The 18532-nt window shown below is 41.5% G+C and overlaps 1 protein-coding gene and 1 long non-coding RNA gene across 2 annotated transcripts in view; both read left to right on the top strand.

The window, feature by feature from the left end:
* LOC119486711 (probable serine/threonine-protein kinase PLK) overlaps window positions 1–17529 on the top strand; it is a 57818-nt gene extending 40289 nt beyond the window's left edge. Inside the window, exons 7-15 of the mRNA XM_037767022.1 lie at window positions 14223–14363; window positions 14496–14729; window positions 15307–15378; window positions 16101–16195; window positions 16303–16350; window positions 16471–16689; window positions 16902–17082; window positions 17214–17387; window positions 17465–17529. Coding sequence (XP_037622950.1) covers window positions 14223–14363; window positions 14496–14729; window positions 15307–15378; window positions 16101–16195; window positions 16303–16350; window positions 16471–16689; window positions 16902–17082; window positions 17214–17387; window positions 17465–17529 — 1229 coding nt within the window. The remainder of the gene's footprint in view (window positions 1–14222; window positions 14364–14495; window positions 14730–15306; window positions 15379–16100; window positions 16196–16302; window positions 16351–16470; window positions 16690–16901; window positions 17083–17213; window positions 17388–17464) is intronic.
* LOC119486082 lies at window positions 12617–13347 on the top strand. Its single transcript, XR_005206447.1, has 2 exons — window positions 12617–12674; window positions 12932–13347. It is a non-coding gene; the product is annotated as an uncharacterized LOC119486082 (long non-coding RNA).
* Window positions 17530–18532: the final 1003 nt, after the last annotated feature.

Genomic DNA, 18532 nt, shown 5'->3' with positions numbered 1-18532 from the left:
TGCAGCAATTGAGCTTCAGGATAAGAGCATCTTTCACCGGGACATCAAGGTGCAAAATATCTTGATCGAGACTGGCTCGGACGTCCCGCGAGTTCGCCTCATTGACTTTGGTCTGAGCTGCTTCGTCAAGAGCTGCTCCACTTACCAACACTTCTACGGTAAGATGTCTAGCTTCTACTCCTGCTCTTCACTAACTTACCCATCTGTGACTTTTACGTTTAAAGAAAGCTCCTCCTCCTCCTCCTCCTCCTCCTCCTCCTCACCGTCGTATCATTATGTCTGTATATTCTAGGTACCGCTAATCACATCCCTCCGGAGTTGTACATTAATCAACGCTACAGGGCCGGCCCCACCACAGCGTGGCAGATGGGAGTGGTCCTGTTTGAAGCGCTCCACAAGAACACATCTTTTGAGACCCTCGCGTTCCTCCAAAACAGTCTGAGAATCAGGAAGACGCTGCCCAAAGGTAACAAAAACATACACAAACATGTCAACAGACACTAATCTGTTCATTTCAGTTCACGTTCTGATGGATCTCTGTAGTCATCACCTTCATCTTTCTTCTCCTTCTTTCGCTCCAGATTGCAAGGATTTCTTGCAAAAGTGTCTGACTGAAGACCCCAAACAGCGCCTGACCCTGGAGCAGCTCAAGCATCACCCATGGCTCGGATAAACCAACCCGGAAACACACACGTCCTCGCCAAACCGGGGCGGCCAGCCCGTGATAGGCTGGCGAGGTCACCGGCCCGTGATAGGCTGGCGAGGTCACCGGCCTGTGATAGGCTGGCGAGGTCACTGGCCTGTGATAGGCTGGCGCTACAGGGCCGGCCTCATCACAGCATGGTAGATGGGAGTGGTCCTGTTTGCACGACGATGACCTGGCGACCCGGTCACCAGCCTGTGATGGCCTGGCGACCCTGGACAGGTCACCAGCGTGTGTGCCCCGCCAGATGGGAGTGGTCCTGTTTCAAACGCTCCACAGGGACGCATGTTTTGAGACCATCGCGTTCCTCGAAAACGGGGCCACGTTCAACAAGAGGCTGTCCAAAAGTAACAAAAACATACACAAACATGTCAACAGACACTAATCTGTTCGTTTTAGTTCACATTCTGATGGATCTCTGTAGCCGTCACCTTCATCTTTCTTCTCCTTCTTTCTCTACAGATTGCAAGGATTTCTTGCAAAGGTGTCTGATTGAAGACCCCAAACAGCGCCTGACCCTGGAGCAGCTCAAGCATCACCCATGGCTCAGATAAACCAACCCGGAACACATACGTCCCCGCCATACTATACTGAAGTCATCCAAGTACTGATGCTGCTCTCTCTTTACGCTCTTTCTTTCTCTCTTTGACAGGAAAAACTTGAGGAACCGGGGTGGCCAGCTTGTGATAGGCTGCCGGAAGAAGAATGTGATGAACCGAGGCGACCAACCTGTGACCTGGCCTGGCGACCCAGTCACCACCCTGTGATGGCCTGGCGACCCGGTCACCACCCTGTGATGGCCTGGCGACCCGGTCACCACCCTGTGATGGCCTGGCGACCCGGTCACTACCCTGTGATGGCGTGGCGACCCGGTCACTACCCTGTGATGGCCTGGCGACCCGGTTGCCAGCCTGTGATGGCTTGGCGACCCTGAACAGGTCACCAGCGTGTGTGCCCCGCATTTGCCCTATGTCAGCAGGGATTGGCTCCAGCCCCCCCCTGTGATAGGATAAGCGGTTACAGATGATGGATGTATAATATTCATTGTTTGCCCTTTTTTTTGCAGATCCTGTAGCAACCCCAGCCGTTCAAGGAGAGGGGATCTCTCTTTGAATTGCCTTTCCCGAGGTTTCTTCCCATTTTCCATCTGGCCTCAGGATATTGGAGGAGTTTTTCCTTGCCTTCTTAGAGAGCTTGGGCTGGGCAGGTTCTGCTCATATTCCAATTAGCCATTATTTAATGTGATATTTAATACTGAGCCATGAAAATAAACTTGAATTAAATTTAAACCCAATTAATTCCTCTTTTCTTTAGCCCACAGAGAATCTGTTTTTTTCTAAATGCATTTTGAGTTAAATAAATATATGTCAAAAAAGTCAAAGTGTAGTATGTCATGAAAAACTCATAGTCATAATATGTAGTAGCATAGTATGTCATAACAAATGTCATGGAAAAGTCATAGTATAGTATGCCATAAAAGGTCATGGACAGACTGGTTATGCCTGGATACAGGAGTCCAATAGATTACATTTATGGTCAGAGACAAGGTCTATCAATGAGAGGGAGTTTATATTCAGGCCCAGAGTAAATACGAGGTAAAGGGCGTGGCCTCGGTTATGAGTTGAATCAGAGACGTGCTGCACCAGGTTGAAAGAATCAGTAATGTTTAGTAATTCAGTGGCATAATGGTTTGACGGGTCATCAACATGGATATTAGAATCCCCTATAATAAAAATGATATCATGATTGAGGACAATGGAAGAAAGAAATTCAGAAAATTCAGATAAAAAGGTGTTGTTTGGTTTCGGGGGGGCTGTAAATTGAGATACAGCGGACAACGTTTTGATCTCAAAACTCTGAAAGTTGTCAATAGTGATTTGTTTACAGTTAAATGGTTGCTGTAGGCAACAGCAAGGCCTCCACCACGGTCCGTGCACCTCGGGGCACGGCTGGTTTAAGGCATATAGGCCTTATAGGCGGGTGCCTAGGGTACCACCTTCTGGGGGGCGCTGGTCACCCTCTAAAAAACAAAATGAAATAAAAAAAATCATATCATATATCATACAAAGGTAATTAATAATACATAGCGTATGCATTGAAGGGGTTGATAATCCTAACTATCGTTTTTTCTGAGGATTTACAGTACACAAAACACAAAATTTATCAAAAACTGTGTGGGTTTTCCCCGAAATGGCATGTGAATATCATAAAGTGGGCATGACTGTAAAGGGGAGAGTCGTGGGTACCCTTAGAACCCATTTTCATTCACATGAAGGTCAAGGGATCCCTTTGAAAATGGCCATGCCAGTTTTTTGTCGCCAAAATTTTGCCTAACTTTGGAACGTTTTTTAGCCTCCTTCCCTCCTTCCTCCCCTTTCCTCACACTGTCTGCTCGAATATACCTGTATTTACCCTCTGTCTGAAATGCTCCGTTTTAGTGCATTTCAACGGAATTGCAACGGAATTGCGTTGCCTGGCAACAGTTTAGGTCCATGTTCACTTCTTGTCAGCGGATGTTATTAACATACACTGCAACCAGGAATAAACTGGGACACATTTAGAATGTTTACGTTTATAACCATGTAATGGTCTAAATATTGTATAGTTGTGACATCACAAATGGACAGAAATCCTAACGGCTTGTTTCAAACGCACAATTTCTGAATACGGGCTGTGTGTGTTTCTCTGTATATTGAGCGCTTCGATTCTTTCACAGTATTTATAAAGCACTTAAACCTGCTTTATAATATAAAAGACTCTCACTTTTTACAATATGGGACCTTTAAGGGAGGGGAAATGATAGAGAGGGAGGGTGAAAGAGTGTGTGCAAAAACTAAGTATTGTAAATAATAAAAATATATCAGATTTATAATATACTGCGCTTTTCAAAGTTCTCAAGGACGCTTTACATACTGTCGGATAAAATAACAAATTAAAAAACAACTGGCAGTAAGCTGTAAACTCTTTAATATAGACAGAAAAAAATATATGAATAAAATGAAAGAAAAGATCAGAATAAAATGGTGTTGACTAGGTTTGTCCATTCTGAGCCACTGTAGAAACATGGTGAAACATGGGGATCTGCTCAATATGGCTCATTCTAAGGTAACGAAAACACAATGATTCTTATTTGCAGGTGATTATATACTAAAGAAAACATACTTATTAAAAATGATATTCCATTTCTGCCAATAGATCTCCCTGGGTTACACACTGGTCCTTTATTTCGTACGTTTACATCAGACACACTGATTAGTCATGGAAAATGAAAACTGCGCGAGTTTTCCTTTAGTATCAAGCAGCAAAGAAGTTGTAGCATGACATGTTTGAATTAATTTGCCTTACTTGACATCACACGTCCTGCAATGCGACTGTAGCACATTCGCACATCGCAATGTCGATGCTGAAACGATATATCGTGCAGCCCTGCAGAGGGACTGAGAGACATAGTATTTTTCATTTATTTATAACATTTGACTGTGACTGATGGAAAGAAATAAATTCAAGTTGCCCATTGAGTCCAGTGCCATTTGTTTATTTATCTCACTCCATTCTCATACATCAGATGATGGTATTTTAAGATGATAATACAGCGTTGGGTTGTGAACAGAGGTCCCTATTACCTAGATCAACCTACAGTCAGCAGACACTCACTGACCTTCAGTGGATATAAAGTTTTATTTACACAGGAGCAGAAATATCTGATATTTGTATTTGGGGGTGGGGGGCAATCAATCAAGAGTTAAGGTATCAGCTCTCTGGTACCAGGACTAATCAGAATGTGAATGGAGCTACAGGAAGGTGACAGTTAGGGCAGTGGGAGCCCACACAGCAGAAACATAGACTTGGGGAGATGGAGATGAGCTGCAGAGAGGCAGACACGTTATGGATTGGCCAGTTCGTCTGATGTCACAGAGGAAGACAGGCTGTCCAACGCTCCCATATCTGTAACACACACACACACACACACACACACACATGGATTTGTTAGTGTTCAGAAACATTACTATAAACTACGTGTCAGACAAGAGGTTTGTCAGTACAACCAATCAAAATCATCAAAGCAATTCTTTACTTCCAAACCCATCGATATCTTCCAAATATGACAATATATATTTATTTGATCATTGTGAAATCATTAAAGGTCCCATATCGTGCTCATTTTCAGGTTCATACTTGTATTTTATGTTTCTACTAGAACATGTTTAGATGCTGTAATGTTCAAAAAAACTTGTATTTCCCTCATACTGTCTGCCTGAATATGCCTGTATTTAGGTTTAGGCAACAACACCACTTGGTTAAGGATAGAAAAAAAGCACAAAGTCGACATTTACTTCTGAAAACACGAACGGCGGTCTCCTGGGTTTAATGGACTCTCTCGCTAATACTTATTATTATAATACCACGCAACTTTCAATAACAGTTGCTCCATATACTACGTCACTTAATCAGACCGAATGCAAAAACGTCGACATTCAACGTATCTGTAGTTTGCTGAAACGTACAACGGCAAAAAAAAAAAAAGATTCTCGGCGACTGGGCTGGGTATTTTTGCATATTTAATATAATTTAAACATATTGATTATAGCAATTGACACTATTAATAACTCTAAACCTGATAGTGAATTGGGTGTTTAGTTTGTTTTGTTATGTGGTAGTGGGGTTAGTCTGTGTGGTAAATGCAGTTGAAAGTGTAAAAAAAAAAAGTCCCCTTCTAAATATCCTATTTAATTAATTATTAATTATTTCCACAACATCCATCTCTGCTTGTTGTCTGTTTTTAGAGTTTGATTTTGCATCAACATACTGTAGCTTTCGGCAGCAAACTCTTTGGTCTTGAACAGTGCCACAGACTTCTGACAACAATCCTCACGTTGAGGTTAGTTAAAACAGAAATGATGAGAATACCTTTGAGCTTTAGGTACGACAGGAAGTCAATGACAGTGTGGATGATATCTCCATCTGCTATTCTCAGGGAACCTGCGGAGGCAAAGCAACAAAATGCAGCCAGCTATCATGTCGTCTGAAGTTCATAGTATACGCTGTAAGGTTCGACAGGAGCTCAGGTAACAACAACATATGGGAAAATAATTATCACCAGATACCAAGATATCTTGACACAAGAAGGAATCTTAATGCATCCTTTAAAAATGATTCAACATGACAGAAATGAGAATTACAGAGAAAAACTGAACCAAACACTTTTACATGCACAAAAATATTCAGTTTTTTGCCTTTATTCTGAAAAAGACAATATTCCTACTAAGCTGTTTACATGGCTAATGAAAATAAATATTCCCGTTTATGCAGCCGTGCATGCTCCTATTAACGTAAATCACCACCATGATGTACGCCCTATGGCTATACCCTTTAAATAACTTAAATTTCCCTCCTTTTCCAACTGCAGTCATGTTGCTCCGCAAACTGCGGTAAAAACCCCAATTGAGACGCGGATGTGCTGTATTGTGTCCAAACAATGCTCCCAAACCTGTTTATCGGCATATCCCACATGTCCTAATCGTAGAATGATACATTTGGAATAAGGCCTAATTTGGAATACCCAAATAGAATATCGTCTCTGTCGGGCGGAAACCTTGTATCTCCATTTTTCGCCATTTTAATGTTTTTTTTGTCATAAATCAATGCTATAGGTCACCCTTTATGTCTGTCTGTGTGTTTTACAAATATTTAACCAATGAAAAGCATTAAAAAGAGCTCTAAGTCGGCTTGGAAAGGCCCGGGGTAAATGTGGCTCGCGGCTCAGACCGTGAGCTTTACAGCACCCATCGCCCGAACATCACTGCTCAGTTCAAATCCAGTTTACACTGATACCAACTTTGACAACGCAGTGTTCAATTATTTTAAAAACACAGGTTTTGTTTTTTTTCCTTTCCTGAAAAGTAACGGTTTTGGACATACAAGTTTTCCGCACGACACCATCGATATGCTGGATACATGACCCGTTTCAAATTCAGAATAATTAGTGTATATGGAAACGTAGTAAATGATATAAAGTAAACCAGCGTTCTGGGAAAGTCCAGGGAACTATAACTTTAAGCAGAATGAAACATGAAAGCTTATGAAGATGGCTTGCCATCATTGCTAAGGTTGCTAGGGTGTCACTAAGGGGTTGCACAAGAAAATCAAAAAGTTTATCTTCAAAGTAGATCCTTTTTCTTTGTGTGTGTGTGTGTGTGTGTGTGTGTGTGTGTGTGTGTGTGTGAGAGAGACAGACAGACAGACCTGTTCTGAAGTCCTCCTCCTGGCCCATGTCCCTCTTGCCAGCCAGACCCGGCTTGTCCCCTTAGTGTCCTGTGTCCATCTATTCCATCTGGACAATGAGGAGTGATCACAATCGACACAGTCATACAAACAGCAGATGGGTCAGCAACTTGATAAAAGTATTACAGTGATTTAGTTCAAGCTGTTTTTACAGCTGCTCTACAGTAGGTTTCTCTGTATTTTAACTGTGAATGAAATTCTTTTGTATTTGCTTGAACTGGTAATATCCTTCGACAAAAGACAAATGATTTGACTTTATCAAGCTTGAACTGTTGTGTGCTATACATTAACATAATAACAACTGAAAACACACACACACTTCCTAAATATCCCACTGTTTCAGTAGCAACATACATTAGACACACATACATACACAGTACAGACACCCTCTACCTAATTCTCCTAAGAAGATCTAAAGGACATTGTTTTGCACTTGGTTATTTCAGCATGGTATTGGGTTTGTAATTGTTTGGTTTCAATTTCCAAACTGTTACGGACCACCTGCAGGGCTTGGCTCATGGAATTGCAGTAAAACAGAGATTTGACCAACAGAAGAAATAAAACAAGCACACATCTATAATGGGATGGACTGCAGTTTTAACACACATTGCATAGAAATGCACTGGAATAAGAATGATGACAAAATGAAAAAAATAATGGACAAGCAAAGTAATTTGCTGAGCTATGGTGGTAGTATGTGCTTCATTAGCTCTCGGTGTATTCCTACGGGCCTACAGGTCATAGCGAGATGTCTTTGACGCCCGGGCCACACTGCCTATACGAGAGCAGCGTGTGACAGCTGCCTCGCTAAACTGCTGCGTCTCTCACGTGTGTGGTGTCCACACAGGCCACCGCAGCATGACGTTAGGTTGCGTTTCTCCAAAAGTTTATTCTGTTTCAACTTTTCGCTGCGTTTTTTTCGCTAAACTGAAGGGCCCACAAGTTCTCAATAGGGTTTAGGTCAGGTGAGGAAGGGGGCCATGTCATTATTCTTTCATCTTTAAGGCCTTGACTGGCTAGCCATGCAGTGGAGTACTTCGATGCATGCGATGGAGATTGTCCTGCATAAAAATCATGGTCTTCTTGAAAGATGCAGACTTTTTCCTGTACCACTGCTTGAAGAAAGTGTCTTCTAAAAACTGGCAGTAGGTTTGGGAGTTGATTTTGAGTCAATCTTCAACCCGAAAAGGTCCAACTAGCTCATCTTTAATAATACCAGCCCATACCAGTACCCCACCTCCACCTTGCTGGCTTCTGATTCGAAGTGGAGCTCTGTGCCCGTTACTGATCAAGCCACGGGCCCATCGATCTGGTCCGTCAAGAGTCACTCTCATCTCATCAGTCCATACAACCTTTGAAAAATCTGTCTTCAGATATTTCTTGGCCCAGTCTTGACGTTTCAACTTATGTGTCTTGTTCAGTGGTGGTCGGGTTTCAGCCTTCCTTACCTTGGCCACATCTCTGAGCACTGAACACCTTGTACTTCTGGGCACTCCAGGTAGGTTGCAGTCCTGGAATATGACAGCACTGGAGGATAATGGGTTCCTGGTAGCTTCACGTTTGATTCTTCTCAAATCTTTGGCAGTTAATTTGCCTCTTGTTTCTTGTGACCCTGTTGACTATTTGCAACAAAACGTTTGATGGTTCTGTGATCACGCCCCAATATCTTAGCAATTTCAAGATTGCTGCATCCCTCTAAAAGACTTTTTACAATTTTTGACTTTTCAGAGTCAGTTAAATCTCTTTTTTGGCCCATTTTGCCTGAGGAAAAGAAGCTGCCTAATAAATATGCACACCTTGATATAGGGTGTTGATCTCCTTAGGCCACACCCTCCCTCACAAATACACTTCACCTGATATGCTTGAATCCAATAAGCATTCAAGTTAATACAGCTTGGAGTTGGAAAATATGCATAAAAATGATGATAGGGTCAAAATACTCACTTGCCTAATAATTGTGCACACAGTGTAATGAAATCATACAGTATGTAAAGTTACCACAACAGCCTGTTGTCCCTCCTGTCCTCTGGTAGGAGATACAGGACCCACAGGAGGACTCTCTCCAGCAGACTGAGGAACAGGTTTTCCCCCAGGCCATCAGACTTTTAAATAGATAATTCATACGACACCTTCTCACACAAAGATATATCTTATACTGTATCTACTGTATATGTTCTTAATGTATGTTCTTAATGTATATGTTCTTAATATGCCCTTGTACAAAGTATTACCTTTATAATTGTAGTGTAAATGTAACATAACTTATTATTTTAATGGAGCTTCCCAGCAAAAAGTATTTCACAGGATTGTACCTGTTTAACTGGCGTGACAATAAACATCTTCAATCTTGAATCTAATAAATTATACTGTAATTTCAGATCCTCCAAATCCCTCATTGTTTAACTAATGTTAAGCATAATTAAAGCCACAATCCTACGTCTTTATTTTCTCTAACACATATTGTGATTTTTCTCTTGAAGTGGCCGCTAACTATATCAGCTAACTAACTAGCTAGCATTTCGCTATTAGCCGACTATCTAGTTAACCAGTGTAATTAAGTAACATGTATTAGGTTAGCTAACGTAAACTAAAGTATTAACGTGAGTCACATGTCTCAGCTGACACAGACTGGCTCATTGATGAATTACTGAATCAATTCAAACGTATTACCTGTAACTAAGAGACGGTCTCATTACGTCACCAGCAGTAACCGTTAACGGTAGCTAACGTTAGTTGATATAACGGTAGCTAACAGATGAGACGTTCTAATAACCGGTTAACAATAACTGCGGTTTCACCTTTTTCAGTTATGCCGCGCTCGCTTTGGTTCACATGTAAAATAAGAGGACGTAGCAGTGAGAAGTCCTTTCAGAAGTCTAATAAACTAAAACATTAACGTTTCACTAGCTAACCAGCTAACTGACCTGTGTGCACGTCACTGGTCTTGTCTCGCGCTGCTTGCCAGCGGTTAAGGACAGACGGACCAACGGACGGTGCCTTCATGGACTCATCAGAATTGTCGAAATTACCAGACCTACTTATTAGTGAAGCGAGAAGGTTAAAATAGGCATTGGCCTTGAAGTTTTATGTCTACAGGCTAGCAGTGTGGGTGAAATGGTGATGGCATTTATAGTGGTTTTGTGTGGCTGGTGTTTATTTATGTAACTAAGTAGCAAAGGCCTATATATTAGGCATTTGTGTCCATAGGTAATTACTGTATGTAAATATGCTGTATTTGCATGAAATAAAAGTTTTCAATTTGTAGGCATTTTATGTGGTTGTTGGTTGTCTGGTGGTGGTTCATTTTGAGTGTGTGTATATTTGGGAAGTTAAAGTGGCAGTAGTCAGTATATTTTTGGCATCATTGGGCTAAAATTCCATAATAACCTTTCAGCATATTGTAATTCAAGTGTTCTGAGAGAGAACTAGACTTCTGCTCCTCCTCATGGCTCTGTTTTCAGGCTTTAGAAAATCTAGCCTATGACGGGAGACTTTGACCAATCACAGGTCATTTCATTGAGAGAGTGTGTTCCTATTGGCTGTGCTCCGGTCATGTGACCAGAACTTGGCATTCCTTCACCAGATTTCACAATGGCAGCGGCGTCACAAACTTTCTCATTTTACAGCTAAACCGTGCACTACAAGATGATTCTGAGAACATTTGAGGAGAGAAATAGGCAGTAACGTAACAGAATATTGATTCATATTTGATCAGCGTTTGATCCTCTTACTGCTTGTTTTCCTCCGGTCTGTGAAATCTTGCAGATGCCGTTAGGAGCACCGGAGGACACAGAGGCACATGATTTTTTTCAGGTTACCTGTTTCATGTACTACTGTCACCATATAGCGACTATTTTATAAAAACAACTTTTTTTAATCATATTTGCTCCAATCTCGCCTACTGATGCTTTAAGGGAGGGGAAATGATAGTTTTTGCACACTTAAAATATTGTAAATAAGAGATTGATTTCTTCCCAAAGCCAGCATCATATGTCCAGAACTCCTCAAACCTCAAACATGAGATTGTTTTTGTACATCTTCAGAAATTTCAGCAAATATACAGTAGCCTAGTGCTTTTGGCTGCAAGAGTCAGACAGTTGCACAGAAAACACAGCATACAAGCAGTCAGAAATTGTGACCACATCATGTATTTTTGCCTCCATGTATCTTGAGTTAATACAACAGTCACTCTGTCAGTTTGGTACAACAGTCAGATGTGTCATGTTGGCTTTAATTTAGTTAGAAATGTAATCCATGGACCACATTTATGAGCACCTACACACATTTTGCTAGTTCAAGTTGAATTTTTGAGTGTGTGATGCGTATGCATTAAGAACATTTGTTGTTAGCTATAAAATCAAGAAGTATTTGGTTTGAATTTAGCAGTCATGACCATAATAAGCTTATCAATGTTTAAAAGTAACCTTATTCCATTGAGACCAGTGTTTGGAGATGACACATTTCATTAAAAAAAAACATTCAGAACACAACAAAAATGCAAGCAGGAAATATTATGATATGCATACCAAACGGTGTTGTGCAGACATAGCCAATGTGATTTTGTCAGGAGGATGATTAGCATTTTGGTCATTATGGATATTTTGAAACTGCAAGTATGTTTAAATAAAGGCTGATCCAAAATACAGGTCAGTAGAGAAGGAAGAAGTGAATAAAGTCTTGGTGCCTATTAAATAATGTGGATACCTATACAACATGAGGTATATTCGTATCTTTTAATTTAATATTTTCAACAATGTAATCATGCTTTTAAGACTTGTTTGATTATATGTAGTCTGCGATATCTTCTTGGTGTACATTTGTAAGCTTGAGTATTTGTAGTGTGTGTAATGTTGTTCCAAGGCCGAGGTTAGCTTTCTAGTTTTATTACGAGCCGCAACAGCGACGCTGGCATTGTTTTCACCTTGTGAGTCTGTGTGTGTGCGTTTATTTCGATCTTATTTTTTTACGTATTTGTTTTCACCTTGAGTGTTCATATTTCTGTCTGTGGACAGATTCAATGGATGGGCAGATCAGCAGGTAAAGCAATGTATGATGTTGGTTTTTCAGTGTATAGACTAAGCTGTGATATCAAGACAATCTCTCAGCTACAGGAACTCGGCTGGCTGTGAAGAACTCTGGCTCCTGACTCGCACTGCTGAAGCAGTATGTGGTCAGGAGGAACGGGAGCAGCAGCAGTCTGACGCCAACGCCTCCTCAGCTGCCGTCTCCATTCCTGCAGCCGCATGGTTCCGGGGGGATCACAAGGACTCATCCCCTCGGACTACATGGAAATCAGAGAGCTCTTTGAGCTAAATCAGAGGACCCTGTCCCAGTGGGAAGAGTTTAACATGAAGCTGTGCCGATGTGTTGTAATCTGTACTGTGATTTATCTTTTGATGAAAGCTCAAGAGCCTAAAAACAGCCTGCGTTTGTCTTCCAGGTTCTCTCAGCGTCAGAAAGAGGGGGCTGCTGCTGCAGGTGTAGCGGAGTTAATGATTACACTTGCCATTACTAACTCTGTCTTAATATGTTTATATGTATGTACACTGAATGAATGTATTATATGTCATCTGTTTCAATATCGTGTTATTTACTTTATTATTTAATTATTATTCATTTTACTGCGCCCCTGCAGACTTGACAGGTGCACCCCGCATCTCGTCAACAGTCTGCATGTGCCGTCTCCGTGGTAGGTTGACTTTGAATTAGCTCCGTAAATATAAAGAGCATAAGCCTTGTTTTTATGGGTAAAATTGTGTTTCTGTAAATTGTATGTCGATCTAAGCTTACAAAGTACTAGAGAAAATGCTGAATGTTGATATTAGTTGCCTCTTTGATTGTGTGGAGCACTTTGTTGAACACGCCACGTTGTCGGTGACTTTGCTAGCTTAGTTAAAGCTAACTGGCTAATCAACAGCAACTTCAACTGATATCATTTTGTTTTAGCATCTTTGAGAAGCTTTGTCGCTGTGAGACTGACTGTGGGAGATCTAACATCATCTCTGTATTATCAGGTACATGTTGTATATTTTTATATTTGTATTAATGTTAGCTTGTGTGTAAATAACTTGTGAACAGTCTGCATGTGCCGTCTCCGTGCATCTTTGAGAAGCTTTGTCGCTGTGAGACTGACTGTGGGAGATCTAACATCATCTCTGTATTATCAGAATAAATGGCGAGTTGGAGCCAAAAGTGACGGTGTGTGGACATCATTAATAACACAACGCAAAGAGAGAGTACACAACTGCTACACAGGGAACTGGTGTTGTCCCTGCTCCAGCTGCTGTCCAGGCCCTCCTTCCAGCAAAAGGACTGTCCTCTGTACATTTGGGAAAATAAATTCTTTTGCATATATTGTTAAATAGGTGCACACTATGACTGGGGATGTGATCTAAAAGGGTTAAACAGGCATTTTTTTTAAAAACTTGACTTTAAAGGTCCCATACCATGCTCATTTTCAGGTTCATAGTAGTATTTTGTGTTTCTACTAAAAAAAGTTTTTAATTTGTATTTATTTGCACATATATAAAACTACACAAAATCCAATCAATGAAAAAAACACAAGAAGCCACATGCTTATACAAAGGACCTCCCCCCCAACCCCAGGAGAAAAAAAAACAATAACAAAAAAGCTACATGCTGTAATGTAAAAAAAACCCTTTATTTTCCTCATACTGTCTGCTTGAATATACCTGTATTTACCCTCTGCCTGAAACGCTCCGTTTTAGTGCATTTCAACGGAATTGCAACAGAATTGCGTTGCCTGGCAACAGTTTGGGTCCATGTGTACTTCCTGTCAGCTGATGTCATTCACATACACTGCAACAGTAAATGAACTGGGACACATTTAGAATGGTTACTTTTAAAACCGTGAAATGGTCTAAATATTGTATATTTGTGACATCACAAATGGACAGAAATCCTAACGGCTTGTTTCAAACACACAATTTCTGAATACGGGCTGTGTGTATTTTTCCGTATATTGAGCGTTTTGATAGTTTAACAGTATTTTATATAATACTTAAACCTACTTTATAATATAAAAGAAATGAAAATCACACTTTTTACAATATGGGACCCTTAACTAAGAGGCAGCAGAGCAGAAAAGACTTGTGTCATTTTGGAAGACTCCGAATGACGGTCTGTGTTGTCATTTAGTTTGGAGGACTTATTTTCCACATTAGGTCCTGTGACTGTCAACAAGCTGATGTATCTCTGTTTTTTTTCTCATCTGTAGAAAACCTCATCTTATCTGCGGAGGATGAGAGCAAGAGAGGCGGTAAGAGAGAGAAGAAGAGGAGGCCAGACCTGGACCTGACAGAGACCAAGGACGACAAACTGTGCACCCCACAAAATTTGCCCGCACACGTTCAAAGAGGTCAGTAGATAGTGATACATGTCGGGTTTGGCTTTATGTTAAGTGTAAGCACTAATTCAGAGTTAATACCTTGAAATAAATAAAACAAAATTACAATTAAAATTTGTTCCACTGTGTTTTTCTAATTCTTAGAGCTCCCTAGCACGTCTGAACTAAGTTCAGCGCCTGCAATGGATAGGACTAGGTCGACTAGGAGGCTTCAAAGGAGGACCTGTCCTTGCACAGAGACCGTCTTGCAGCACAGGACAATGGTCTCCGAAGGTGAACACCCAGACACCTCTGAAGAGGAGCTCCGTGAGAGACTGTTGAAGAGGAAAGCCAGAGAAGACGGAGAAGGACCGTCCTCTTCAGTGGATGTTCACAGAGGTAAGCTGATCATGTGAAACTGCTGTTGGGAGTGTTTACCATCATCATTTACTGAACACCAGGTTCAGACAGAGGTGGAAGTTGTACTCAGATCTTTCACAGAAATACCCATCAATTGTGTTTTTGGTATATTGATCTAAATAGACTTCAGTTACAAAGAAAAACAAATCCTCACTTCCCTTTAGTGATTGATAGACAGATATACAGATAGATATACAGACAGATGGAAAGATAGATAAATGGATGGATGGATAGATAGATATAAAGAATATGTTGGAATACACTACAAATATGCCACACTACTACAACTAGCTTAGAAAATATTAAATATGAACATAGAAAAACAATATTCTACTATATACAATAGCAAAGTGTGAAAACAAATGATGAGTTATTCCTTTAACTGAGAGGCAGCATAGGCGAAATTGGAGCAGCAGAAAAGACTCATATGTGTCATTTTGGAAGTCACAGAGTGACGGTCTGTGTTGTCATTTAGTTTGGAGGACTTATTGTCCACGTTAGTGCCTGTGACTGTCAAAAAGCTGATGTTCCTCTGTTTTTTTTTTCTCATCTGTAGAAAACCTGACGGAGACCAAGGACAGGACCAAACTCTACTCTGCACAAAAGTTGCCCGTCCACATGCGAAGAGGTCAGTAGATAGTGATACATGTCGGGTTTGGCTTTATGTTAAGTGTAAAATTCATATCAGAGCTTAAGCATTGGCGGATTAAAGTGGTCAGGGGCCCCTGGGCTACTCTTTGTATGGGCCCCCGCAACCTTACTCATCATGCTTTAAACTTACCAAAAAAAAGTCATTTAGTGTCATGCATAAAAGCGTTCTAGGAATATTACACGTACACAGTCGGGGAACACTTACGTTTACAAACACATTGAGACAGCCTTTAATCTAAACCTTGAGATATCTAGTCAATTTAGGGGTTTTCTTTAGTAGATCCGGGTCACGGTGTTCTTTCAGACGTTGTGCTGTTCGTTTTTGTGGCTCCGTGATCATATTTTCTTTTTGACATTTTGCCACTATTCTGTCCAGTAATGACGTGTTACTTGAAAAAAAAATTGACCTCATGAACCTGGTCACATCATCGGGCCAGGCTCATAAGGTCAGCTGATTGGGTAGATGTGTCCCTCTTCATTTTTTTTTTATGTTTCTTGTGGGCCAACAGGGGTAAAGTTTTTTTTTTTCCCTCTGAAGTACATTTAAGTAATTAAAGATAATCTGGCCAATATGGGGCCCCTGAAAATACGCCGCAGCCTATAGGCCAGTCTGTGCATTAATCCACCCCAGAGCTTAAGTAAAATGTAATTAGTGCTCCTCACAACTGTATTAAATCTAAATGTTGTTTGTCTTTTTAGCTGCATTCGAGGCCAAATACAAACAACAGAAGAAGCTCGGCGAAGGAGGGTGTGGATCTGTGTTTGCTGGCTATCGCAAAGCAGATCATTTGCCTGTAAGTATTACACACACATTTTTGCACACACACATGCATACACACACACACACGCATATACACACACAGTACGGACAGGAAGTGCTAACAAAGTTTGTGTCTCGTAGGTTGCCATCAAACACGTTCCAAGCGAGACTCAGTTCATCAAACACGTGGTGAGTTAAGATCTGCTGTATTCAACACGGCACTCTCTTATTGGATGTATTATGGATGAATCCTGCTTCTCTTCTTTGGAGCTTCTCTCACTCATCCTCCACTTTGTTGTGATGTTTCAGTACAAGAACGGGAATACGGTCTCCGTGGAGGTCGCCGCCATGTTGAAACTCGCCGCCAATACAAGTGGCTCAGCGGCCTCCTCGGCACCTGTGTCCCTACTGGACTGGTATGATCTGGAACATGAGCTGATCCTGGTGCTGGAGAGACCAGTCCCCTGCGTGGACTTGGCCACGTACATCTGCTCAAAGGGAGGCTCCTTAAAAGAGGAAGAGGCCAAGGTGAGCTACTGGAGGCTATTATTTTTTGCAATTTAGGGCTTACTTTGACCATCATTTCTATTCATTATTTTACATTGTACTCACCAAAGTAATTACACTTCCACGTTGGCGTCACTTCTCAGACCCGGAGGTAGCCCACTGAGTAACAGCCATGAAGAAATGTCAAAGCACCCTCCTCTCCGATCCCTCATCTCTCTCTTATTGTTTGTCAGATCATCATGAAACAGCTGCTTGATGCAGCAATTGAGCTTCAGGATAAGAGCATCTTTCACCGGGACATCAAGGTGCAAAATATCTTGATCGAGACTGGCTCGGACGTCCCGCGAGTTCGCCTCATTGACTTTGGTCTGAGCTGCTTCGTCAAGAGCTGCTCCACTTACCAACACTTCTACGGTAAGATGTCTAGCTTCTACTCCTGCTCTTCACTAACTTACCCATCTGTGACTTTTACGTTTAAAGAAAGCTCCTCCTCCTCCTCCTCCTCCTCCTCCTCACCGTCTTATCATTATGTCTGTATATTCTAGGTACCGCTAATCACATCCCTCCGGAGTTGTACATTAATCAACGCTACAGGGCCGGCCCCACCACAGCGTGGCAGATGGGAGTGGTCCTGTTTGAAGCGCTCCACAAGAACACATCTTTTGAGACCCTCACGTTCCTCCAAAACAGTCTGAGAATCAGGAAGACGCTGCCCAAAGGTAACAAAAACATACACAAACATGTCAACAGACACTAATCTGTTCATTTCAGTTCACGTTCTGATGGATCTCTGTAGTCATCACCAGTCACCACCCTGTGATGGCCTGGCGACCCGGTCACCACCCTGTGATGGCCTGGTGACCCGGTCACCACCCTGTGATGGCCTGGCGACCCGGTCACTACCCTGTGATGGCCTGGCGACCCGGTTGCCAGCCTGTGATGGCCTGGCGACCCTGAACAGGTCACCAGCGTGTGTGCCCCGCATTTGCCCTATGTCAGCAGGGATTGGCTCCAGCCCCCCCCTGTGATAGGATAAGCGGTTACAGATGATGGATGTATAATATTCATTGTTTGCCCTTTTTTTTGCAGATCCTGTAGCAACCCCAGCCGTTCAAGGAGAGGGGATCTCTCTTTGAATTGCCTTTCCCGAGGTTTCTTCCCATTTTCCATCTGGCCTCAGGATATTGGAGGAGTTTTTCCTTGCCTTCTTAGAGAGCTTGGGCTGGGCAGGTTCTGCTCATATTCCAATTAGCCGTTATTTAATGTGATATTTAATACTGAGCCATGAAAATAAACTTGAATTAAATTTAAACCCAATTAATTCCTCTTTTCTTTAGCCCACAGAGAATCTGTTTTTTTCTAAATGCATTTTGAGTTAAATAAATATATGTCAAAAAAGTCAAAGTGTAGTATGTCATGAAAAACTCATAGTCATAATATGTAGTAGCATAGTATGTCATAACAAATGTCATGGAAAAGTCATAGTATAGTATGCCATAAAAGGTCATGGACAGACTGGTTATGCCTGGATACAGGAGTCCAATAGATTACATTTATGGTCAGAGACAAGGTCTATCAATGAGAGGGAGTTTATATTCAGGCCCAGAGTAAATACGAGGTAAAGGGCGTGGCCTCGGTTATGAGTTGAACCAGAGACGTGCTGCACCAGGTTGAAAGAATCAGTAATGTTTAGTAATTCAGTGGCATAATGGTTTGACGGGTCATCAACATGGATATTAGAATCCCCTATAATAAAAATGATATCATGATTGAGGACAATGGAAGAAAGAAATTCAGAAAATTCAGATAAAAAGGTGTTGTTTGGTTTCGGGGGGGCTGTAAATTGAGATACAGCGGACAACGT

This window comes from Sebastes umbrosus, chromosome 4 (assembly GCF_015220745.1).
Source record: "Sebastes umbrosus isolate fSebUmb1 chromosome 4, fSebUmb1.pri, whole genome shotgun sequence".
Classification (NCBI taxonomy): Eukaryota; Metazoa; Chordata; class Actinopteri; order Perciformes; family Sebastidae; genus Sebastes; species Sebastes umbrosus.
This window is presented reverse-complemented; position numbering and strand designations above follow the sequence as displayed.